The 27,500-nt window shown below is 43.7% G+C and overlaps 1 protein-coding gene across 2 annotated transcripts; it reads left to right on the forward strand.

Moving 5' to 3' along the window:
• The first annotated feature begins 1,375 nt into the window (after positions 1 to 1,375).
• On the forward strand, positions 1,376 to 21,598 carry rcor2 (REST corepressor 2). Of its 2 annotated transcripts, none has more exons than XM_083788642.1 (14): positions 1,376 to 1,575; positions 7,266 to 7,394; positions 8,633 to 8,689; positions 11,919 to 11,999; positions 12,191 to 12,243; positions 12,370 to 12,531; positions 12,713 to 12,837; positions 13,698 to 13,806; positions 14,029 to 14,271; positions 14,458 to 14,535; positions 14,966 to 15,023; positions 15,227 to 15,294; positions 16,279 to 16,449; positions 18,341 to 21,598. In XM_083788642.1, exons 1-14 carry the CDS (start codon positions 1,503 to 1,505, stop codon positions 18,761 to 18,763), a joined length of 1,830 nt encoding a protein of 609 aa, XP_083644768.1. In that variant the 5' UTR covers positions 1,376 to 1,502; the 3' UTR covers positions 18,764 to 21,598. The 2 variants fall into 2 exon arrangements, with proteins under 2 accessions (XP_083644768.1, XP_083644769.1); XM_083788643.1 differs by having other exon boundaries at positions 13,698 to 13,767.
• Positions 21,599 to 27,500: the final 5,902 nt, after the last annotated feature.

Genomic DNA, 27,500 nt, shown 5'->3' on the forward strand with positions numbered 1-27,500 from the left:
TGGAGGAAGGAGGATGATAGGATGAAGGATAATGAAGGAGATGCTGATATGAGGTTATGAAGAGAGAGAGAGAGAGAGAGAGAGAGAGAGAGAGAGAGAGAGAGAGAGAGAGAGAGATATGGGGGGGGGGGAGAAATGCCACAAGTGCTAGTGATGGGTCTATCGTTTCATAGCACTGATAGCAGACACAACAACAATTGTGTGTGTGTGTGTGTGTGTGTGTGTGTGTGTGTGTGTGTGTGTGTGCGTTGGTGCGTGTGCGCGTGTGTGTGTGTGGGTGAATCACGTGAATGTATTGCGGTGGGGGTTGTGTATAGGTAATGCATGGCTAACATTATTTTAAGTCAATATAATTGCTTTGTATGTGTGTGTTAGCAGCTAACAGTGTAACCAATTGACACACACACACACACACACACACACACACGCACGCACGCACGCACACACACACACACACACACACACACACACACACACACACACACACACACACACACACACACACACACACACACACACAGGGGAGAGACATGCCTGCGGTCCCACATCATGCAACACACAGCTCTTTGAGAAATTATTATAGGGATATTCAAAACGTGTACTTTATCAATGCAATAAAATGTAATAAATAAATAATCGGAGTCAGACTGTTTTGTCCATGGGCACACACACACACACACACACACACACACACACACACACACACACACACACACACACACACACACACACACACAGGATTCAATTGTATCCCATTCTCTTGCCCTTTATTTCCACCATGCATACATCAGTGCAAGTCTGGACAGCCAGCCTCACCACAGAGATTCACAGCTGACGAATCACTCCGCCGAACATACTGGCAAGTAGTACCTAATTTATGTGGGTTTGATAGTTTGTGGTGATCATCATCATCATCAACCCCAAACAGCCAATCAGTGTTCGAAAAGGAGATCAATCCAAAATGCCAGTCGTTGTTGTTGGAGTGAATCTGAAAGTGTAAATTGAATGGGAGAATTTTCAGGCCAAATAAATGCTTTCATAACCACGCCAAAAAAAACGCTTCTCTTGGTTAAATGGAACGTTGCAACTGACGAATAAGGGCCGTGTCCGACTGACAAAAGCGACAATGTTGCCGACTTGCCGGTCATAGTTTTGTAGAACTATGTTTTTGACAATCGTAAAAAAAAATGTTTTTAATTTTTATAATAGTTCGAGAGAGGCAAGCGGATGGGGGCGCCGGGGCGGATGGCCACTTTCTTTTCTCTGGGTGTAGTCCTGTCTCCCTTGCGTGCACACCCACACACACGCGCACACGGCTGCTCACATCCCATTCGTGCAGTAGTAGTGCTCGATCGTGCACTGCTCATTGTGCACTGTGAGTGTGTGTGTGTGTGTGTGTGTGTGGAGCCTGGAGAGAGAGAGAGAGGGAGAGACAGCAGCAGCGATAGTGTTGTTTTATTTATCCGATCTCAACCGGAGGATTGTATTATATAGCATTCTACATGACGGCGGACGGTGGAGGAGACACACAAGTTGCGAGTGTGTTAAAGAACGGAGGAGCCAGACGCCACGCAGGTACACACACACCAACGCAACTCTCTCTCTCTCTCTCTCGATCTGCACGCACACACACACACACACACACACACACACACACACACACACACACACACACACACACACACACACACACACACACACACTTAACTCGGTGGCGTTAGCCGCAGTGGCTAGCGACCGTTAGCATCACTCCGAGTCAATGAAGAAGATGGGCTTCATCATCATGATGTCCTACTGGCTATAAGGTCTAGCTCTTCTTCATCTGACTGCAGGGCGGGGGGGGGGGATACATTGTGTTCATTGTTCTAATAATAAAATGTTATGTTATGTTGTTGGTCAATTAAAAGGGGGCGGGCTTTAAAAGGGAATTTCATAAGTTTTTAATGATTAAAGATTGGATGTAAACGAGTTTGACTGCGTGCCAGCTGTCGGACTCGGTAGCGAACAGTAGTAACGAACGAGCGGCTAAACAAAAGACTTGAAACAGTAGAGAGAGAGAGATAGAGAGAGAGAGAGAGAATCGCGGATAGAAAGAGGGACATTGAGAGAGAGAGTTAAACAACGAATCCGTGAAATAGTTAATTCAGACCTCAAGACAAATCCCGTGTGGTTTAACGTGTGGCCAGGAGTTTGATTGAGACGTGGTGACTCTGACTCGTGAGTTAGTGTGCGCGCGCGGCGTGCACAGTGCGCGCGCGTGTGTGTGTGTAAGCGTCATAAAGTTTGACGGTGCATGTTATTGATGTGATGATTATACTTGTTGGGTGAGGGGGGGCTGTTTTTTTGACACTATTGCTGCTACCCAGAATAGTTTAATCTCAGTGTGTGTGTGTGTGTGTGTGTGTGTGTGTGGGGGGGGGGTCCATAAAAGTTGCAGTTTGATCGTGTCATAAAGCTCTTGTTGGGGGTCGGTGGTGGTGATGGATTTGAACCCGGATTCAAACACAAGTCAACAGCATTACTTGTTTGTTTGGATCGATCCTTAATAGTTGACCAGTGGCTGTCCTGTGTGAGATCATCAGAGGCCTATTATAGCCTATCTATAACTCGCTGTGGGGAGTGAACGAACGGGGACTTGATATCTGACTGAGTGAGTGAACGAAGAAGCCCCTTCATGAAGACCCATTACATTGTGGTTGAAGTGGTGCTGCTAATGGGGACAGGGATGGGGGGGGGGGGGGGGGGGGTCCGACTAGGAGCAACCGGCGGCTGCGATAAACAAAGACCCCCCGAAAGAACACCCCGGTGACTTTGTCTGTACTACTGTGTCTGTCTGAACGGAGGTTGGATTGGATGGATTATAAACCGCGATGACGGTTTATTGATTTATTCACATATATAGATGTTTTGGAAAATAATAAATGAGTTTGTACCGTATATGCTGTTGTTCTACTAATAGCAGTGGCTCCCGAGCAGCACAACTTTGAAAGTGGACGTTAAAAACGGCTTCTTTGTCCACTCGTGACCGTTAACAAAAAAAAATCTATAGGCGTTTAAGTTGCGTAAAATTGAAGACGCGCATATAGGTATGTTATCGAATAATGCCCGAACTGGACTGGCTGGGGTTGCTTCATACGTTGGTTTCAGGTGTTTTGTAATAAAATGGCTTTTTAATATTGCATTATTTGGGGAGTCCGTGCATGCAGACAGTGCGCGTGTGTATAGACACAGACGGTGTGCTGGTTCAGTGTTGTGATGATCTGACAGTGTGTAATCATGTTTAATGAGCACCAGCAGTCCAGCCAGAGTAGAGATCTAGAGCAGTGTCCTGACCTGAGATGACCGTCTGTTCTATTGTGTCGCCTACAGACAACACGACAATCTGTGTCCTAGGGGAAAAAGACAATTTGACGGGGGGGGGGGGGTTCTGTGGCAAAGTAGTGCTCTAATGTTGATATACTATAATGTAGGTAGGTCTAATTGTTCTGTCCGTTTTGATACTCTGCTCTAAGAGGCTTATGTGATAAGATGTGCATTGGCTGTAAGGCGATTGTAGTTCACAGCTACAAGGTAGTCTAATTATAAGGTGCTTTACAACATACAACATTTCAAACCTCAGGAAAAAAAACATGCAAACTGGCAACATATTGATAACTTGAAAACATTTCATACGGGATTTCTGTAAGGCCCAGATGCTCATTTTCTGACTAACTGGCGGCCCAGGTGCCACATGCCACCCTCACCTTCACTTTAATGTGACTAACTAGGGGCCACATGCCACCCTCACCTTCACTTTAATGTGACTAACTAGCGGCCCAGGGCGGGGCCACATGCCACCCTCACCTTCACTTTAATGTGACTAACTAGGGGCCACATGCCACCCTCACCTTCACTTTAATGTGACTAACTAGGGGCCACATGCCACCCTCACCTTCACTTTAATGTGACTAACTAGGGGCCACATGCCACCCTCACCTTCACTTTAATGTGACTAACTAGGGGCCACATGCCACCCTCACCTTCACTTTAATGTGACTAACTAGGGGCCACATGCCACCCTCACCTTCACTTTAATGTGACTAACTAGGGGCCACATGCCACCCTCACCTTCACTTTAATGTGACTAACTAGGGGCCACATGCCGCCCTCACCTTCACTTTAATGTGACTAACTAGCGGCCCAGGGGCCACATGCCACCCTCACCTTCACTTTAATGTGACTAACTAGGGGCCACATGCCGCCCTCACCTTCACTTTAATGTGACTAACTAGCGGCCACATGCCACCCTCACCTTCACTTTAATGTGACTAACTAGCGGCCCAGGGGCCACATGCCACCCTCACTTTCACTTTAATGTGACTAACTAGCGGCCCAGGGGCCACATGCCACCCTCACTTTCACTTTAATGTGGCCCTCAGGTTAGTATCGGAATACTGATTGTCTGATTGATATATTATTGATTTCAGCTGTTCCAAACATGACCCACGTTAATTACTTCAGTCTACCTTAACTTAGTAGCTTAATGACTAGTATTAAAATGTTGTCTTTTTGTATGTCCAATGTATATGCATTTAAGTTAAAAACGTTAAAAGTATTTAACAATTATAACAATGCATTTGAAATTAAATAAAAATGTTGTCAGGATTCCAATATATATATATATTTAAGAAATCAGGATTTCAATTCAAATATAGCAAAAATAGCAGATCTACAAGCTCAACACCAGATCTACAAGCTCAAAACTCATCGCAGTGCGACGCGTTTTGAGCTTGTAGGTCTGATATTTTTGCTACAACCGTATATGCAGTGTGGCCCTCTGGAGTGAGTGTGGAACTATAGTGGCCCTCTGGATTGAGTGTGGAACTACAGTGGCCCTCTCCATCTTCAAAGTTGCCCACCCCTGGCGTGGATGAACTCATAGTGGTATCAGGTGTTATACCAGGCGTTATACCAGGATAAAATAAGATACTGGTATTTTGAGGAACACTAAAATCACATAACCAAATACTACATGTCAGAAGCAATTTGACTGACCTCTTTAGACATATCATATGGCATTAAATCAAATGTATCTAGGAGAATAAATAGATCTTGATGACAGACTAGTCCATATGAGTCTACACTGTTCACTAAAGGACTTGCAGTGAGAGAGTTGCTGACGGCCAATAGTTGAAATCAGGATCATATACTTGTTTATAAGTTTGGGTTCCAAAGCAAGCATTTTTGTGCGAGCTGTCATGTGTAATGCCAATACTTTGTTGAAAAGAGAGCCAACCCCAATTCTGTCACACAGTAAGGTATAAACTAGTGTGTGAGGTTCCCTTAGTGGTGAATCCTCAACATGTAACCTTTTGTAGTTTATGTATAAAATCTAAATTTGTCCAATCTGTTAATGCAATATAACATATACAACTGGGGTGGTTGTATTTTGTCTCCCCTCTCTTCAATTGAGACATTTAGGTAGGTCATCACCCCATACACAGGATCTGACATAAAGACCACCTCTTTCACCAATCAGACAGCAAAAACAGTGCCCCCTAAAAACGCCTTCTAAATCCTGACCTAAGTTTTCTGAAAACCTTCAAACATGTATTAAAAATGACTAAAGATCTATGTTGCTATATACTGTACATAACAACAACCACCCCAAAAGGGGTTCTCGTCCTGAAAGGTATTGTTACAAAACGGGGTTCCCGTCCTCAATGGGTTTAACTCATTTAGGCCGGACGTCGAAATAAAAAAAGTCTTCTGAAAGAATATATGTTCAAAGATTTGTGCCGCATTTTCACGATATATATATATATATTTTTTTAATTAAAAAATAAATAGCAGACCTACAAGCTCAGTGGCACGCTGTGAGCTTGTAGATCTGCTATTTTTCCAATAGCAGATCTACAAGCTGCGGGACAAGTAGGGGACTTTGAAGTGACAGCCAAGGAATCCATTACTTTACCTGGGGTGCATTTTGGACAACAAGCTTTCAGGAGAAAATATGGCACAAAAAGTAGTTTAATTTTTTTTTAGCTAGAATATCCAGCCTTTTAGATACAAACACCCTAAAAATCCTGGCTGGGACTCTTATACAATGTCACTTTGACTATGCCTGTACATCTTGGTATACTGGCATTTCTATGACCCTCAAGAAGAAACTCCAGACCTCCCAAAATAAATTGGTTAGAGTGATCCTTAAGTTGCATCGTAGAACTCACCTTCTCATGTCTCTTGTCATCCCCCCCCCATCTCTCTCCCGTTTCCTGTCAGCCTACTGTCTGTCCCTTCAAAAAACCAATAAAAGGCGTAAGCTGCAAAAAATATCTTAAAAAAAAAAAGAATAGATAAATAGCACAAATGGAAAAATAAAAATAAAAAGGGGGGAAAAGGGGAATTACGAATTTGTCCTGTTTTTGTGTTTTTGTTTTTTTGTCTTTTTTTGTCTCCTGGCAAAATACAAAGGTGTTTTTGTCTGTATTGTATTGTACTGTTGCTCCCCTTTCCCCAAGAGGACCACAACGGAAACAAGCCTAATGGCTTTCTTGTGACTCTATCCTTTTGAAATGTATTTTTCAATAAAGTAATCAATAATCAAAGCTAAGGTATAACAGTTAAAACACCAAAATGGGTTCCTGCCCAAAATGGGTTTAAACAAGCTGCCAGAGATGAGCATCGACAGTGCCTGTATGTGTGACCTCTCTTGCACAGCTCAGCTGCTGGCTTTGAGTTGCTCCAACTTACACATTTACAAGGGTATACAAATTTACAAGGGTATTGTTGATTACAGTTCAATGAAGTGCAGTGGAAAAATCAATATGGCTCCATGGATAATGACGGGAAAGTGTCCAAGTTAGCAGTGTTGGCAATATTTATATTTAAGGTGAATCAGATTTTCTAGGCATTGAAATGGAAGTGTAACATTCCAACCAAAAAGTAAGGCTTTTCTGCCTTTATTGATAGTTTCAAGTGAAGATAGACAGGAAAGAGGGAGAGAGAGAAGGGGACAGACATGCAGCAAAGGTCGTCATGAACGGGACTCGAACACACGACTCGCTGTTAGGCCAGAGCCTATATTTAGCATGCGTCTGGACCACTAGGCCACCGGGCGCCCGCCCCCAGACAAGGAAGTCTTACCACACTCAAGTCAGCGACAAAACGATACTAACATGTAGTTGGGGAACATACCTTATCATGTGCACTGATATGTGTACAAGGGCCTGTTTTTGTTTGTGTGTTAATGTGTGTGTGTGTGTGTGTGTGTGTGTGTGTTTCAGCCATGCCCTCCGTAATGGAGCGCTCTGGGGGCGGTGTCCTGTCCAGAAGCAGAGCCAAGAACATAACCAACGGCAACATCCAGCCACTGCACTCCGAGGAGGAGAGCAGTGATGAAGAGCATGCTCATGGTATGCAGGTTTACACTCACGCACGCACTCACACACTATGATCGAGAATATTCATGTCAAATTCATAGGCCCTTACCCATAGCAATTAGCAATTTAGGCATTTAGCAGACGATTTACATTAAGCAAGAACAAAGACTAGTTATCATGAATCCTACTTACCGTAAGCTAAGAACATAACAGTGGAATATATCTATAAAATGAAACTATGCATATATACTATATTGTGCAAAAGGCTTATATATCTTAGCCTCACCTTAACCCAACCCCGGCCCTTCAAAATGGAAAGATCTGTCTGCTGGATTTTCTGTTCTTGTAGGGGACATTTATAAGTTCAGATATAGAGATGCACGATAAAATCGGTAGCGTATCGGAATCTGCCATATCGGCCATAAAAATACCATATTGGTAATTTGGTATCGGATCGGTCTAAAAATAGTCCAGATTATTTCCAGCGATATAGATGATGCAATAATAATTTGACCGTCAATGGCAAAAAATATATATAATTTGTGTACTCATCTCATCCATTAGTCATTCAGTAGTGAAAACAGACTCTTGGAAAAAGAGTATATTTATTGATTGATTGAATACTTTATTAATAGTATTAAAGTAACAATTCTACTTAGTTCTGTGTGCAACCTCAAATAGCTGTGTGTTGTGAGCTTGTAGATCTGCTGTTTTAGGTGCCTGACACAGCTTGCAACGAATACATCAATCATTAGACATGTAAACTGCTTGGTTATACTGTATATAATAGAGAGGTAACCAGTAATCCCCGCCCATTCACTTGTATGGAGTTGCTCACCCAGCGCATACTCCCTTTTTACCCCTTCTTCCATGTTGGGAAAGTTTGACGTTTGGGGGCTCTATGCGACGTCCCCGTGTGCAAGCTAGTGCGCACGCTCGTGAGTCGAGCCCACTGGTCGAAAACTGCCTTCGCTCGCTCATCTAGCCTCAGCTGTAGTTAGCTGCAGTACCAGAATTGGCCAAATCGGAAATGCCCAAATGCTCATCTCTACTGCTGGCTCCATTTACTTTCTCTCTCCCTGTGTTAATTATAGTGGGGTTTTCTTCATTATTCTTCCCGTACACCCCTCTTTTCTCTCTTCCTTCCACCTCCATCACCCCATACTTTTCATGACCCGCCTTTCATGCACTCCTTTTCCAGCTCTCGCCACTAATTGGTCTCTCTCTCTCTCTCTCTCTCTCTGTCTCTGTATCTCTCTCTGTATCCGCAGACAGTATGATCCGAGTGGGAGGAGACTACCAGGCCCAGATCCCAGAGTTCAAACCAGGTATGGAGGTTGGGAGAGCGATAACGGGGAACAAATAGATAAGCTGGAGCAAACAGAGGGGAGACTGAATGGCGAGAGGGAGGAGAAGGTGGGCTGAGCAGGATGCAAGGGTGCGAGGGAGAGGGATAGAAAGGGAGGTGTGTTAGGACCTGTTTGAGCTGGGCTAGGGAGGTAAAAATCAACACCACCTCCCTGTTAAATAAAGCACTAATGACTCAATAGAAACAATGCGTGCATCTAGTTCTGTCATAAGCTGTTTGTCACAGGACATCATTATAACGCCACTTAACTGAATTGCTGGCAATTGCAATTTGAAGAGAGATCACGTTAGAGATCAAATATGCCTTCATAAACGTCCTCTTTTGGTTGGTGCTAAATTCCCCAGTAATTTTTGCCTTTTTCTGCCATAATTTGTACACATATTTAGTGCCTTTGTTTGACAGTGGGGTCTTTACCATTGTTTATTTATTAAGTAGAGCCAACAATGACAAACACCGTCTTGTTCCTCGGTTGTTGTCTTTCTCAGTGGACAAGCGTGTGACATGACCAAAATAGAGGCACCAGGGTTTAATGTGGTGAACGCTCAGCCCTTAAAACCAGGGCAGGGTTATTTTAATTTAGCAGTTAGTCTTTTACATATATTTTTTTCTTTCTAATGTACCTTTATTGAGTCATCGGGTATGAATACAAGAACCATTCGCAAAATTTGGATTTTGTCACCAATCTTCTTGACAATCGACATGATGACTATTAACTAACATGGTTCACTTTATACCCTGAAAACCAGCTGAAATATTCTAATAAAGTGAGGGTTGCTGGCAAGGAGATAGGAGATGTAGATTTTGACTCAAAGTGGACCTCTGCCTAATACCACGGTTTAGTTCAAAATATTGTGTATAAAGACCATTTGTTTGGCACTTTTCAATTGTATCTATTTTATCACCACAAAGATATTTCCATTTAACTCCATTAAGAGTTTCCTTCTCCGCATCCGCATCATAATATCATAATATATTCTGATTAATTTCTTTCCCCCGCATATAAAATGTATCTGTAGGCCAGGATCTTTGCAAGAATTTTACATTTAAGAATGAAATTCACTTATGCACTTTCCTTTTGAAGTAATACTGATATACAGGTAGGTAAAAATGAGGGAGGTCATGTACCTGACCTGAAAAGTCATTGAAACTGAAACCAGGAGTGGGGCTAGTCGAGTTGAAAACCAAAGTCTTCCCCTGACTGCATACAGTATATGGCAGCATAGATCTCTTCCTGGGTAATTGGCGCGTCACATTTGACATGTAAGTCAAGGGAGGGAATGTTTCATTTATCCCCAAAAAACTTCACATGGCATTTGAATCAGGCATGCAGTCAGAAGAATAAATATTATAACTCTGAATAAAAGGCTTTGAACTTTTCATTGATGAGTTTCTGGTCTGATGCAATATCCCCATTGTCTGTGCGTATGCCAGAATTGAGATCTTCTGCTCTTATACCACTTGATTAATTGACCAATCAAACATTTCCAGGCTTTTTCACTGTGTTCACAAAAGTGACTTCTATTCTTAAGCAATTGAAATTCAGCTTGGTGAGAGGACAGGAGATTAAACTCAGTAAGTTTTTACACAGTCTTACTGAGTTTAATCTTGGTGATTAAGCTTGGTGATGGAGAATTGGATATAGCCTATGCATATCCAAGATTAGAATTTTATGTAAGGTTCATTGTCTCCACCAGGAGACAATGAACACTTCTTAAATATACAGCAAGCAATGCCTTCATGGCCTCTCAAAACGGTGTTACTGGAGACCTTTGGAGTTACATTTGTACTTAAAAGGGTATTTATCTTTGCAGATATTATGTAAGAGAGCTCTCATCTGATAGTAGCAGTGGATCTAATCTCCAGTGCCTTCTAGCCAGCTCAGAGTTTGGGAAGGCCACCTGAAGGAGAAGTTGCGCATGGTCTGAATTAATGATGATATAGCTAGTAGCAACTGGACTGTGTGTCTACTTCATGCTCCTGTTTTAATTTGTTTTTAAAGTGAGTTTTGTGTTTTACTTTAATTTAATTGTTTTACCTTTTTGGAGGGTTTAGTTTGTACTAGTTAAAATGTTATAGTCATACAGGGTATTTTTCGGGTGTGAGGTTCAACAGTTTGTGCAATAAAAGCATACCATTTATTCTCAGTTAAAACTGGCACAGTTGAAGAAGAGAGAGGAAGTGAAAATAAGTTGTTGGTAGGGACAGATGAGGAGGGAATACAGTCACCCGTTTCGACAAGACCGCAGTGATCACTTACTGTAGGTTCAGTACGATTGTTTTCGATGAGTATGGGCATGCTCTGCCGATTGATAAAACGAAAACCCGGAAAACGACAGGATTAAGGTTGGCGAACATGCGTTAATATTGGGACGGCGATGCGACATGCTTGCGGTTATGTTTAGGTGAGGGTATGAGGAGGCTTGTCATTTTCAGTAGGCTCCCAGTAGACCGATAAGATCAGTGAACGTGTTATCAACGCCGATCGCAGCCAGTAGGCTCCAGACTACATGCAGTAGGTCCGATCGGCAAGATAAGGTCGGCGTAATAAGTAACCTACTGGGAATTATCGGCTATGTGAGTCTTTGTGTGTGTGTGTTTTTCTCTGTGAGCAGACAGTCCAGCCTGCTACAATGTGTGTGTTTTTCTCTGTGAGCAGACAGTCCAGCCCGCTACAATGTGTGTGTTTTTCTCTGTGGGCAGACAGTCCAGCCCGCTACAATGTGTGTGTTTTTCTCTGTGAGCAGACAGTCCAGCCCGCTACAATGTGTGTGTTTTTCTCTGTGGGCAGACAGTCCAGCCCGCTACAATGTGTGTGTGTTTTTCTCTGTGGGCAGACAGTCCAGCCCGTTACAATGTGTGTGTTTTTATCTGTGAGCAGACAGTCCAGCCCGCTACAATGTGTGTGTTTTTCTCTGTGGGCAGACAGTCCAGCCCGCTACAATGTGTGTGTTTTTCTCTGTGAGCAGACAGTCCAGCCCGCTACAATGTGTGTGTTTTTCTCTGTGGGCAGACAGTCCAGCCCGCTACAATGTGTGTGTGTTTTTCTCTGTGGGCAGACAGTCCAGCCCGTTACAATGTGTGTGTTTTTATCTGTGAGCAGACAGTCCAGCCCGCTACAATGTGTGTGTTTTTCTCTGTGAGCAGACAGTCCAGCCCGCTACAATGTGTGTGTTTTTCTCTGTGGGCAGACAGTCCAGCCCGCTACAATGAGAAGGACCAGAGGAGTATGCTGGTGTGGCGACCCGACAGCCAGGTCTCTGACGCCATGCGTAAGTGTACACACACACACACAAACATGCACATTGCACGCACACACACCTTTCATTCAGTGTTGTGCACTTAGTAACTTGACCTTGAAAGGACCGGCTGGAGAAATGCAATTAAATTATTCTGGTTTTATGACTCTGTCCCTCTCTCTCTCTCTTTCTCATTCTTTCCCTCTCTTTCTTTCTCCTCCCAGTGGATGAATACATTTTGATGGCCAAAGAGAAGCATGGTTACAACATGGAACAGGTATAGAAGACTCACCTCCATCTAATTTGATTTCACCTATTTCTAAAGTCCAGAGCAATCACTTTAAAAATACAGATTTCCCCCAACTAATGTCTCTCTCTCTCTCTCACACACACGCGCATCCAGGCCCTGGGCATGTTGCTGTGGCACAAGCACGACGTGGAGCGTTCGCTGGCTGACCTGGCTAATTTCACCCCCTTCCCTGAGGAGTGGACTGTGGAGGACAAGGTGCTGTTTGAACAGGCCTTCAGCTTCCATGGAAAGAGCTTCCACCGCATCCAGCAGATGGTGAGACACGCACGTACACACACACACACACACACACACACACACACACACACACACACACACACTCGCGAGTTTACATCATCGCGTACATCAGCAGTGTACATCAGCTATTGTTTGTGGGGGTGAACAATCTGTCTCTGTGTTGAGCGAACTCACCAGAATGGGCTGTGTGTCTGTGTAGCTTCCTGACAAACTGATCTCCAGCCTGGTGAAGTACTACTACGGCTGGAAGAAGACTCGGACCAGGACGTCGGTCATGGACAGACAGGCCAGGAGGCTGCTCAACAAGAGAGAGAAAGACGACAGGTATAGGTACAGGACGAGACATGCAACCCTCTGCCTCCCGTTAACCCATTTAGACCTGAGAACCAGGTTCTACAAATGTCTTCTAAGACATGACCGTTTTCTTTGTTCATTTTCATGTCAAGGACCCCCAAAATTATATATAATTGGCTTCCAACCCCCATCTCAAAATTTGTTGTTCCAGAGACCTCCCCAGAAGCAAAGATTTGAGTTAAAAATGTTCGCTCTGAAAGAATATATATTCCGAATTTGCGACACATTTTCACGATTTTTCAAAAATAGCAGACCTACAAGCTCGTAGCGCTATGAGCTTGTAGATCTGCTATTTTTCAATAGCTAAACTATAACATAATGCTTACCTTAAAACACCAAAATGGGTTAAAAGTTAAAATAGGAATGAGGACATATTGTGTGATCAATACGGACAGTATACAGTGTACGTGAGTACGATGAGATATGGCATTTATCATGTATATCTGTTTGCACAGATCAGTTAGAAATAATAGCAATAATCTTGCACAAGTTATACTGCACATGGATTGTATATATTACATCTTGCACATAATAGTAACATATCATGTACTTAATTGTAGATATTACTCTTGCTAGGTGAATGGGTGGAAATGGCAAGAACATGGAGGGATTTGTGCAACCTTGGGACAAGTGGTGTCCATCAATGCCACCAATAGTACAAAACATTACGCATTTTAGCCTCTAGAGGCCACCAGAGGCCACCAGAGCAGTTATCTGAAACCTTTGAACAAGCGTGTACTACTACTCCTTCATCGTTTGAGTAAACTATGGACTTTGTGACGGACTGAAATGACTCTCTCTCTCTCTCTCTCTCTCTCTCTCCCTCTCAGTAATGATGAAATCGAGGAGGGAGGAGACCCTGGCAGCGACAGCGACTTTGAGATAGACGCCAAGAGAGAGGTGAGGCGCGTTGAAAAGAAGAAACCACACCTGTGTGAAGTGAGGGGCACTCTTATCATCATACATCATCAAATTCTGGCCAATCACAATTTGGGTCCTCACTTTTGTCTTCAATGTTTGTGTTTACAGTGTTTGTGTTTACACACATAGGAGGGGCTAGCAGCCCTCGAAAAGAAACGCTCCACGCGTGCTAGTGCTTGCGTATTTAAACCGCTAAAAGGCTATATCGTATTCGTGTGCGGCTATCCTCTCTCCACGCAGACGGTGAAGCAGTCTTCCGGCAGCGCGGCCCCTGAGAAGGCCCCCCCCGCGGGCCGCTCTGGCCCCATCAAGAAGGAGAGCATCGGGGCCCAGTACCGGCACCACCCCCTGAGGGCCCGGCGTCGGCCCCCCAAAGGCATGCACCTGGAGCAGCAGGACATCATGGCCATGTCATCCTCCCATGACACTGGGGTGCTGTCTGTGAGACAGCTGGACACACACTTGGTGTCCCTCAAGAGACAGGTTGGTCTGTGAGACAGCTGGACACACACTTGGTGTCCCTCAAGAGACAGGTTGGTCTAGGAGACCCACTTGTTGTCATAATTGTACAAATGTACCCGACGTATTTAACAGGAGTTGACACTTATACAATATTTTAGACACAAGTTCTGAAGTATTTTTTTCTGTCTATCTGTCCGTCTCTCTCAGGTCCAGAGCATCAAGCAGAACAACAGCAGTTTGAAACATGGCCTGTTCGAAGGCATCGAGTCATTCAAACCGAGCGAGGTGATACACACTTCTATCTCTCTCTCTCTCTCTCTCTCCCTCTCCCCATTTCGGTCTTCTTCCATTATGTTCCTTAATCCTGCGACTGTGTGACGCAAATGTTGTCACCTGGATCAACGACAGGTCTGCTCATGAGGGGCGCTTTTTGTGAAAAAAGAAAAGAAAAAAAGCTCAACATAAATGACACAATACAGGTCTAGTCAGTCGCGGGTGTGTGCACGAAGCGTGGCATTTCATGGGACGGCACGCACAAAAATACGCTTGCGGTGTCGCCCCTCAACTTCTCCCCTCGAACAAAACAAAAAACACAGGAATGAATTACTAGGCACATCAGTTGCTGGCCATCTGAAAATGCCTTAAGAGTGTTACTTACCCGCTTTCTACCACTGTCTTCCTTCCTGCTCTCTCTCTCTCTCCCATCACTCCACAGCCCATCCCGAAGATGAACTCTCGTTGGACGACAGAGGAGCAGCTACTGGCTGTGCAGGGTGAGCCCCCCCTCTTGTAGACGATATTGTGAAGATCTAAAAACCTGAATGAATACATTAGAATTTAAAACTCAAATTAAATATTATTATTATTTTAGTTGTATCAAATAACAATGGATCAAATTACTTTGGGTCTGCAGAGAACCAACTTTAAGTAAGCCGTTTCTGCTCTCTTCTCTTCCCCTCCTCTGCTCTCTTTCCAGCCATTCGTCGCTATGGTAAAGACTTTGTAGCCATCGCTGAGGTGATTGGGACCAAAACGACGGCTCAGGTGATTGTACTCTTCCTTTTGAAACTTTGTGAATATTTCTGTTGTACGGTACACGGCAGAGATGCAAGACGAAAGAGACGAAATGTCAGCAGCACCACATTCGAACCCGTCACGTATAAAAGGGAACTGTCACACAGTGAATGTTTTAATAGCGTAAAGTACCATCTCATGTCTGTACTTTGAAAAAACCATCGTCCATTAAATCCAAAAGCCTCGTCCATAAAAAAAAGCCAGTTTGATTAATTTCCGTGTCATCCTTTCTTTCTCCAGCGAGCGTAAATCATGAACACAGTTGGCTTTCTAATTCAGTTAAATCTGGTATCCAGGTAGCGCAGGGGTATAAAATGTGTGCCCGTGTACGCTGGAGACTGGGGTTTGAGTCCTCCACAGTGCATCTCGCTTGGCCTGGTATTGTGATGAATACCACTGGCCGTGATTGAAGGTAGGAAGCTGGGTGGGAGGGGCATTCTTTGTCACTGCAGGTAATTCCACGTGTATCGGAGCCGGAGGAGACACGTGGTTGTCACAGGGACTATACAGGGAAATTGGCAATGAATAATGACTAAATTGGTAGACTGAAAACAATTTACTTACACCATGTGCTGAGATGCATGTTGAAAGGTACAAGACAATTAATTATTAACCGTTTCTAAAAATTGCCATTGGAACCGTCTGTCTTTAAAAATACTTCAAGCAGTAAAAATCCTTCATAACATGGTTGGTGTAAATAATAGATTTAGACTGTAGAAAAAGTGTATTCAACTTAAAATTTCGCTCTCTTCATTCTTTTCAACACTCAGACAGAACTTTCACTGCATGGCTGTTCCCCTTTTAAGACGACAGCCTCTCCTTGGCTGTTTTTGGAGATGTCACCATCGCCAGCCGCTCTGTCGCACGCCTCCTCTCGGGAGTGCAACTGATCTCTCTCTCTCTCTACTGTCCTCTCCTCCCCTGAAAACCGTCTCTCCTTTATATGCGATCCAGGTCAGTTCGTTCTTCGTGAGCTACAGGCGTCGCTTCAACCTGGACGAGGTACTGAGGGAGTGGGCGGCCGAGCAGGTGGCCAGCAGCCGCGAGCAGAGAGACCACCGGAGGAGCATGGAGGAGCTGCAGGGAGGAGCCACGCAAGCAGGAGGAGGAGCCGAGGAGGACGAGGTGAGCATTGAGGTTCAGGCCCGATCGAGGGAGCACAACAGTGTTAATGTTAACAGAAATCAGAAATGCCAGTACTGAGGTGTCGGAATCCTCCAAATGCCCCTTAGCTGGGGGCGGACAATTTGGCTTTTGGCGACTAGTTTTTGAATTTTGGCGTGGTGTTAGGTATGGGTATAAGGTTTTCCAAAAGCTGTGCAAACACGTTGGGCACGCCCCCTAGTGGGCTGTTTGCACAGACTCAAATATTAAATACGTATAGCTATGGTTGTAAACCAAAATAATTTATGAAATAGATTGGATTCTGTTACTATTGGGTGTGCTAAATAACATACTAACATTTTAGGAAAAACAATCAACCAGAAAGGCATCGTTTTCAAGATGGCGTCCACGGTGGCTAAAATGCCTATAAACTGGGATTTAATATGTAAGAAATCATAACAATTATGCACTTTGTAACTACTTTTTGAATTTTGGCATGGTGTTATGTAGGTATGGGCATATGGCATATGGTTGGAACCCCAAATAATTGATAGAAGAGATTTTTCAATGGATTCTGTTGTCTAGTAGAGTGACTTTAAGCACCATAGCTTTCTCCTCTAAAAACAAAAAACAGCTCTGTGACTCATTTTATATACAAACTAGGCTGGCCAGTATGTTTAATTTGACTAGCCTAGTTGTGAGTGCACACCTACATTTTGAGGGGTAGCTCTTCTATACTTTATACTGCTGCTCAGAGGCAGATAACGTTTGAGTTTTTCTTTTTGCCAGGTTTCATGTCCCATTTTTGACCCAGTAAGCACACACCTGTTGGTCTATTCTGTTTCCCCAATGACTGTGGGTCGGTAATGTATGGGTGTGAGGTCTTTCCTGTCGGCACTTGTTCTCCTCCAAACACAGTCGTCGTCGTCGTCCACACAGCAGACGAAGCCCTGTCCTCGGCTCTAGAGCCTTGGTTGTCTACTTGCAGCTGCTGCTCAACATTGTGCTTGAAGGCTTATACAGTACATACCGGTACATTAAACATCGAAAGGTTGAGTTTCCAAATCCAAAATCCCGAGATGATATCCGCTCTCATATCAAAATATCGATATATTGCCCAGTCCTACTTTTCAGCTTAGCCACAATTCTCTTGTTTTTGTTGTTCTAAGCTCATGTCTGATGACGACCCTGTTCCTCGGAAGCCTAGGGTCCGCCCCAGGGGTCTGTACTTGGTCCCCTCCTTTTCCCCCTCTACACCAAATCTCTTCTCTGAAAATAGACAATCTACAAGCTCACAACGGCCGCAACGGCTATTTTTGACAAATGTTTGACGAATGGTCGCCTATTATAGGGACACAATAGGGATACTAGGGCTCATGTGGTTAAAGCCATAGATATAAAAACAAGAAATGATCATCACATAGTGATATTTGTCAGGTGAAAGAAGCGCTGTCTCCGTTGTGTTCTCTCCCCCCCCCCCATATTAGTCTGATTATTATTTTAGTAACGAGTATGTTTCTGTTCGTTTTGACGTTCGTTCTGTGACATTGTGTTTTGTTGTGGCTTTGCATTCGTGTCAAATAACTGTAGTGCACCCCCTGGATGCGCTGCCTGTATGCGTGAGAGAGAGAGGGAGGGGGGGGGGGGGGGGTCGGGGAGGAGGAATATGACTGCACTCACTGAGAGAGCAGGTAGTGGGACTTTGTCTGCACATGCATTCGCATCGCGCATGTTTTATGCATTTATTCCGCTATGCTTCGCAAAAGATGCTCTGCAAATGTTTGCTTTCAACAGAGACGTGCCTCAAAGAGGCATCTACCTTTTTTATGTCTATGGTTAAAGCGCCCTCTACAGGCGGAGGTTGTGAATGTGTGTCCACCTACGTTGTGTTCCTGTTCCTCCTCCTCCTCAGGTCAAGATGGAGGACGCGGACGACGACTCCTCCAATGGCAACCACAGCGGCGGCTCCTCCTCCCCGCCTCCCTCCTCCTCGGCCCTGACGCCTCCCTCCCTCTCGCAACCGCCGCCGCTGCTCCGCCCGGCGCCTCCTTCGGCTCCGCCCAGCCTCCTGCGGCAGCCGCCCCCGCTCCAGACGCGGCCCGTCCACAACAGGCCTCCCCACAACCACCCGCCTCCTCCGCTGATCCGGCCCGCCGTGACCTCCTCCTCCTCCTCCCCCTCCTCCACCTCCTCGGGCCAGGGCGCAGCAGCAGGGAGCTCCAGCTCCCGGGCTTCTCCCCCAAACAACGCCACCTCCGCTACTGCTCCCGCTGCCAGCAAAGCACCTCCCCCGTCCCTGGTGGGGATTAAAGTGGAGCAGCCAAACTCTCACTGACACTCTCTCACACACACACACATAAAAAAAACAAAAAGGGACACATCCATGCATGCATAAGTATTATGTATGTGTAAATAAATTCACACCAGCATGCATGCGCGCACACACACACAGACACACATTCACACATTCCCCAGGTACTACGTAAACCTTTAACTATCCGGTTGTTTCCGGGTCGAACCCCCCTGATTTAACCCTAAAACGTACAGTACAGACAGACACCTACCTCCAAGTCCACACACACTGCTGCAAAAGTCCTCAGTGAATATTTAACTCTGAGAGTTTATACCCGCCGTAAGGGTCAACTGTTACACCTAATTAAATGAAACACTGAGGATTTTTCAGCACAGCTCAGAAGTTACTGCACTCGTGTACACACACACACACACACACACACACACACACACACACGGCTAGGAACTTGAGAAGCAACCGCACCTGTGCACTCCCTCTTGAAAAACCACACTGGATCGTCGCGGCGATGCAGGATGCCATGACAACGGGCACCCCAACTCCACACCTTGTTCATCTCCATGGCAACTGCAGAACATCTGGAATGCGGAGGAGTGCAGTGGAACACACACACACACACACACACACGTTCCGCTTGACAGGTATGAAGTTGTTGGAACCCACACGCCTTCAGGAATAACAAAAGATAAGCGCAATGGAAATAAATAAAGAAGAATTATGCCCAAGTCTGAACCAACCCCCTGGTTAGGGCTGGGCGATACGACTTCAAATTAATATCACAATTATTTCAAACATTTGCCTTTATTACGATTAATGGACAATGTTTTTTACAGTGAAACTATTGAACATTGAAATATAATGCAGGGTTTAAGTGGTTAATATGTCGATTATAAAGAATCCATTAGAACGTATTTGATTCATTGATAAGAAATGTATATAAAAGAATACTTTCAGATTATTCAATGAACCTGCATGGGTTATTGGTTTATTTGAGGTTAATTGCCCAGCCATGGCCCTGGTTAAGTTGGTTCCCATTTTCGTTTGCTTTAAAACTGGGGATTTCCAAAGAGCAGCGGATAGAAGAGGTTCGCTTATTTAACTCTGGTGCAGTGGTTGCACTCCATAATGAAGTTAAATGAATACTCTGGATTTTGCCCTGTATGATTTTTGACTTTTTATTATTTATTTTCTTTTCACGACACATCCCTTTCACAACCCTTTCGGTTAGATTTTCTTAACTAGCTAAAGTTTGTGTAACTACTGTATGAACAGGGGATTGGTTAAGAGTTGGGCAAGAAGATAAGATGGACAAGAGGAGAGAGAGGGAGAATCCACCCTTCTCTCCTGTGTCACGTGTTATTACTATTATTGGAGTGATTTTATTTTATTTCCCTTTTTCTTTTTTTTACTAGGTTCGTAAGATGAGCCTTTTGTTAGGCAGGTTGTTATTGTAGTAAGTCTAGATAGTGCATTCTTTATTTGTATTATTATTGATGAGAGGATTGAAGGAGACAAGACCTTAACATACTTGATTGTATACCTTTCTCACTCAGACATTTCACACAGGTTCTGGTCACTGGACGTTGCAATTGTACATCCCTGTAGCGGTGCTGAAGCTCCCCGCTGTATCTAGAGCTTAAGGAAATGTATTTAGTTTGTCAGCACATTTCCATATACTTTTAAAATATGCACACCTCCATAAAATGTTCAGGAAGAGTCCACCTTCAATTCTGGCCTGAACATCTGCTGGCATTCAGGCTCATTCCCAGCTTAGCTGAATCATGACTTGTCAAGTAAAGTAGTTAATTTAGGATACAAAAGAAATTATTAGCACTTGCGTCTCATGTGATTTTGTCACCTTGATTACCAGGCAGCAGCCAATGCTCCTGGTTTATAATTAGTTTTCTTCTATTTGGTCTGTTTGCCTGAATTAAAAAAAGGTAATGCTTTACCAAAGTCTGTTATGGCTTTAAAATGAAAACCAGTACACTCGTGCGACAAACACAAGGCATGACAAAATATGGGGTAGTCAATGTAGCTTTCAGCTGTAGTAAAACAAATCCTTGGCAATAATGTGACAGGTTTCTGTAGGACAGCTACAATAATAGCATTGGTTCTTTGGTATGATTGTGTCCTCTGGTTGACCCTGAAGCATATTTAATTGATGTAATTGATCCCTAAAATTTGAAAAGAAGTTGCTCCAGCTGCATTAACCCATTTATTTATTTATCCAATGAAGTGGCTTTGTCATGTTAATGCTTCTCAGAGTGAGTTTTGAAGCCAGTCAGTGCTGTTTCTGCACCGTTTGAAAAAAAGGAATTTCTCATGTATGTCCATTTGCTTGTGCTCCCGGCCTTCTGTGTGTCTCGCCTGAATCTGCCTCGTACTGGTGATACCAAGGCAACTTAATTGATGCAGATGGACATCTCCGTTTAATTTATACTTTGTCTAGACTGCATCGGTCACAGCCGAAAATAGCAGTTTTCCAGTTAGCAACACCGTCGTATAACTTAGTGTTATTTGCCAATCCTTGCAACATTCGCTGTCCTAACAATATTACTGCTCTAGGGTCACAGTGAGAACGTTCCTATATTAATGTGTGTATGGAGTTCATTGTGGTAGACTGGTCTCAGTGCGGTACTGCTGTTCTTAATGTGAATCTGCGGGCATCACGACAGGAATATTGTGTAAATTGGAAACTGACCTGGAGTCAGTGTCGGTGATGTCACATCACTCCGTGTGGCTTTAAAGTGGATTGACTTGACTGTGCTTGGAAGTTACCGTTGGTTGAATATTTTCCTTCAAAAAAAACAAAAAACTGTACCGTACATCACAAGTTGTTTACATTGTGGAAACTGAAACTGCTTATTTCTTATTTTGTTGTTTTTGATTTTTTTCTTTTTTTTTAAATAAAGAAAAGACCAAATAGGGTTGTGGTTGTTGTTTTACTCAAAATGCATCAAGAGCCACAAACCTATAATCTGGTTTTTCATTAGTCATTGGTAGGAACATAATCAATATGCTGGTTTTACAAGGACCACTTGTTATGTCACTCCCATGTCGCTCAGGAAAAGTAACCAGTAAGGAGTTATTGTAAATCTGCTATTTTCAAATACTGAAATATATATATTATATATATCTCTGCTGTCAGAAAGAAACCGCCCAACTCCAAAATGTTCATTTTTCAGGAAATTAAGAAAACCTTATCCTTTGAAAACAAAGCAATACTGCCTTATCAGAGTTGGTGTTGTGACTTTACATATTGTGAATTACTTGTATGAGAGGGGGAGAGGTGGTGGAGTTGGTTGCTTTAGCAGACAGTTTGAATGTCCAATGGAGGTTTTGTCCAAAGCGTTTTTTTACTGCTTTCCATTGGTTCAATATTTTCAAAACACAGACGTAAAGGGTGTTCAATAGCACTGATTTATGGAGAAGAAAAAATCTAAAACCTCAAATGGAGTTAGGTTTCCTCGAATGAATATGGCTGAATTGGTTAGTGTGTTTTGTAATAATCAAAATCTATAAAGTAACTAGTAGCCTAACTAAAGTATTCATATAATTGTAGTGTAGTAAAATTACAATATTGTCCTCTGAGATGTAGTGGAGTAGAAGTGTTGAAAATTGTAAATACTGAAGAAAGTAAAAATAATGCCTCAAAATTCTACTTAAAGGGCATTCCACTCATTTTCAACATTTTACTATGTCATTAATATACCTTAGGCTGTTGTGTTGAAATAATAAAAAAGTCCCCCCATTCTGTGTTTCCTAGAACTGTAGGTCTGAAAAAAATCATTGACGGGGGACTTTTGTTTAATGATTTCCAAACAACAGCTCTGTATATTAATGACAGTAAAATGTTGAAAATTGGTGGTTTTCCCCTTTAAGTACAGTACTTGAGTAAACGTACTTAGAATCAGGGGTAAGCAACCATTATTACCTATTTGCTGTCATTCGCGCATTAGGGTTATTGGGAGAAAAAGGGCTAAAAATGTAATGGCTCAAATATTTCTGGGAGTAGGATTTTGTCATATTGCTGACAAAATGTATACATTTCAAATGAATACACAGAGCAGGAAGTCACAAAGTGCCTGGCAATGTGAACGCCAGCGTTTCAGAGGCTGGGGCAATGTGTGATTGATGAAGGTGTGGATTTCCACAAGTCAGACAGCTGAGAAGGTGCACTGAGGCAGACTACATGTTCAGCCGCGCTCAAGGACATCTGGGGATGCTGTGTTTTCTAGACTGAGCACTCGAGAGGTGAACTGAAATGAATTTCTCAGACAAGCCAAGCGTACTGTCTCACAAGAATCTCTTCTTGGTTTGTTTGGTTCAAGTAGTGAGAGTGGCGCTTGAAAGTGTGTTCTGTAGAACCCGTCCCGTTCAAGGATCCCCCAGTTTAAACCACAGATCCTTATTTGACCCAATATATAACTCGGGTCCCTAATCTACGCTATAAAATCATCTCAGTTATTTAACTCAGTTACAGACCAGTAACTAAACTCCTCAAGGACCTCAGGAGGTCGCTGCTGGACCCCATGTTGAGAGACAAGTGTTTTAGAATATGTCTGTAAATGAACAAGAATTATATAAGCTCATTCATTTATTGAGGAAAATAACCAATATAACATGAGTGCCAAATGGGTAAGAAAACGACAACAAAACGAGGAGCAAAACAGCAGCAGATGAACCTCTTATACTGTACCTCCTTGGTGAATACCAGGACTCACAATGCTGTATAACCATACATTTTGATGATGTGACCTGATCTACAACCCAGACATCTTTGGCTTCCAACACACAATATGCGTCATTGAAGAAAGTATGCAGCATCAAAAAAGACTCATGTATGTTAAGTCACCTGCAACATGAAACACCAGGAAGTCAGGCCTGAGGCTGCGTTCAGTAACACTATATGGAGAGAAAAAAAAGAATATTCATTGCACTTGACTTTAGCATTGCCCACCACAAAGAATAAAGTTAATGTTTTGGAATGTCTAAATCAAAGTCCTGAACTTAATCCAATAGAAATGTTATGGAAGGACCTGAAGTGAGCAATCCATGCGAGGCAACTCACCAACATCCCGGAATTGTTCTCTGGTCTGTAGCTGAATAGGCCGAGATCCTTCCAAGCTGATCTGTGCAGCATTGATCAACAGTTAACGGAAATGTTTAGGAAAGGGGGTCACAAACAGATAAAAGTTATCACAGGAAAGAAAAGACACACACACACATATGTATTGGATCATTCCCCTCAATAAATAATGTTGATAATTGTAAAGATAGAACTTTGAAGCACCAAAGTACACAAGGTTACTGTCAAACATGTAGGCTGCCAACGGGTATTGCATAGCCGGGTGGGGCATGGATCTCCAACTTCCATTGTTACCGACTCGGTGCTCTACGGCCGGGCACCGGTCGAGGTACATTATTACCGAAAGGCTGTAAGATTACAGATGGCCCAGGTCTTTGAGTCAAAGACATGCCAATGACTGTGTGACAGAGGACAAGCACACTGAATGTGTATAGTTTGTCAGGTAATGGTTAAAGACCACTTCACCCACTTTCAACTATATTTACTTGGTGGATGGTGACATCTCATTAGTGAGGAGTCGAGGACCATTATGATTCTGACGTTTCGATCCATTTGATCTTCATCAGGTCATGTCCATGTCACATGACCTGATGAAGATCAAATGGATCGAAACGTTGTCAGAACTTTCAATAAAGAACGTCTTTCTTGTACCTGTGGTGTGCGGGCTCCATCCAATACCTGTCTGGAACTATCCCATTGAGACATAATGAGCACTTCCGCATTCCATTGTTACAATGGGAGTCAGTGCTAGTGTCGCCACTCTTACCATTACTCTGGTATGGTCTAAACTCTAGTCTAAACCATAAGATATAAAAACCTAGATGAATCATTCCCCGCTGCAATTCATTGGAGCGACCTGTATCCATGTGAGCGTGGAAGTGCACCCGACATTTCGTTACTTGATGGCACCGATGCGGAAGCTTGCCCTCACATGAGATACAGAGGCCCCAGAGCCCTCACATGAGATACAGAGGCCCCAGAGTGCCCTCACATGAGATACAGAGGCCCCAGAGTGCCCTCACATGAGATACAGAGGCCCCAGAGCCCTCACATGAGATACAGAGGCCCCAGAGCCCTCACATGAGATACAGAGGCCCCAGAGTGCCCTCACATGAGATACAGAGGCCCCAGAGTGCCCTCACATGAGATACAGAGGCCACAGAGGCCCCAGAGCCCTCACATGAGATACAGATGCCCCAGAGGCCCTCACATGAGATACAGAGGCCCCATAGTGCCCTCACATGAGATACAGAGGCCACAGAGGCCCCAGAGCCCTCACATGAGATACAGAGGCCCCAGAGCCCTCACATGAGATACAGAGGCCCCAGAGCCCTCACATGAGATACAGAGGCCCCAGAGCCGCAGGAGGCGTCTACCTTTCTATTCACCCGTTTCGGCGGGAATGTATACTGGGGCTCCTCGTGTGTGCTTCACTTCCTCCACACTTGCTATATGCAGTTGTCATGTCTGCTTATTATAAGCGACCTTTTGGCTTGACTTTCTGTAAAGTCGCTTGTAAATATTGGTAGTTGCTGGTTGTGCATTTTTTGGGCTCATTTCTAAAGCGTACAGTAGTTGCTCATTTGGGCTTGCGTCCTAATGTTTAAACCAGTGGTTCCCACATTTCTTCACGTCAAGGAACCCCAGATGAATATGTAATTGTCCACAGACAAGTGAGACAACTAAAAATATTTGTGCTCGTTTTCATAGACCTGGCCCCTTGTTTCTCTTGCAAAATCTGGCAACACTGGTCACAGCAGCAACAGCAAACAGGAAGTTATGCACACAAAACGCAAAGGCTCATGGGACACTGGAAACGGGTGGAAAGCTTGTCCCTGATGGTTTCTGGTATAGAGGGGCGGGTGGCAGGTTGAATCAGACGGTGGGGATCCTCACCCATCTGAGCCACGAGCTCAGAAAAAAAGGAATAGGTTTCAGATTCCACACTGGTGCTGTCGCCCTTAAAAGAAAACAAAAAAAGAAACATAGCGGTAAACAAATAAAAAACAATTCAACACAACCCATTTGTTACACTGGTTTTAAATGCAACCAGCTTCATTTTTTTAATATCATTGTTTTTTATTACTATCATTATAATTTTTCATCATTTCGTCTTTGCACAAAAAACAAACAAATAATACATTTGTCAGGAGTCGATCAGCTCTCCCAGCCCCCAAGTTCCCACCACTAAAGTTACAGTTTGCTCAAAAAAAACAAACAAACCACATTTAAAATCAATGTAAATTACAGCAATGTAAAACGAAACATCAAATAAAATCAATCCTGAAAGAAAAGAATGATAATAAAACAAAAAACAGCAACAGGCAGAATAATAATTAGAATCCAATACCCAGCACCGTAATACAATGATCAACTTAAAAAAAAAAAAAAAAAAAAAGACGAACCAAAAACAAATAAAGAAAATCGCAAATTGTGACGTATTAAAAACGTGAAAAAGAGAGACAACCGGTGGGTCACTGTGAAAGAGAGGAAAGGGGAAGTAAAATGATAAGTTAGCTACACCTGTTGAGGGGATGTTTGTGACCCATCGCGCCTCGTTGACCCCCTCGTTTCTACACCTGTTGAGGGGATGTTTGTGACCCATCGCGCCTCGTTGACCCCCCTCGTTTCTACACCTGTTGAGGGGATGTTCGTGACCCATCGCGGCCTCGTCGACCCCCTCGTTTCTAATCTGCTCAGCTAAAATCCAGTCCTTGCAGAAAGGGGTCTTGTCCCCCGTCTGAGCGTCTGAGAGACCAAGAAGCCACTGTTGTACTGTCTGTCTTTTGTCTATCGTTTGTTTGTTTGTTTGTAAGAGGACACTCTAATGCCAAAGTTATGCTCCGTTGTACGCATGGAAATAACCGATCTATAAGCTCACAGCGTGCTGCGTCTGTAGCACGTTGTGAGATTATAGATTGACTATTTCTGTTGAGCATGAATCTGATTCAACCCACCTCCCCCCTGATTATTTTTACCTGTAATGTGCACGGACACAAATGGAAGGGAAGGAGCGGAGACACAGAGAGAAGGAAAACGTGAGACGTGGAGGATATGGGGAAATTCTCGGAGACACGCCACACACTGGGTCTCCAAGGACATCGAGTTTGGCTTTGTCCTTGTGGACTGTGCACGATGGCAGGGTATATAAACACCCCCCCCCCCCCCCCCTCTCTCTCTCGCTCTCTCCTCTCTGCACTTCACCTACCACCCCTCCCCTAGAATCTCTCTCTTGTCCCCCTTGTTCATGCTCTCTCTCCATTCCATTTCAAGTCATTCTGGACCGGTGACAAGTTAAGGCTGAAAAAATAAAATAAAAAATAAATAAAATAAACTACTTGCGTATACAGCGCCCCCAATTGGCTAAAAGTAGAACAAGCAGTAGTCATTTTGTTTGCTAACACCCACCCCACTACTCCACCTTTGTCGACATCAGCGGATATGTGCCGTTGGGGTCACTGGCGTGTGCACGTGTTAAGTGTGAGTGCCCGTTCCAATACATTAAGTGGTGTGCGTGTCTGTTGCACTACACTGAAAAGGCAGCAATGAGTATAATCAGACGCGCCACCCCGACCACAACCAACAGTACACCCCCCCCCCTCCAAAAAAAGGTCTCGACACAAAAATAGAATATTGTCGCAATGAAAGAGAGAAAATGATTCACCGTTC

The sequence above is a fragment of the Protomyctophum parallelum genome, assembly GCF_964188405.1.
Source record: "Protomyctophum parallelum genome assembly, chromosome: 18".
Lineage (NCBI taxonomy): Eukaryota > Metazoa > Chordata > Actinopteri > Myctophiformes > Myctophidae > Protomyctophum > Protomyctophum parallelum.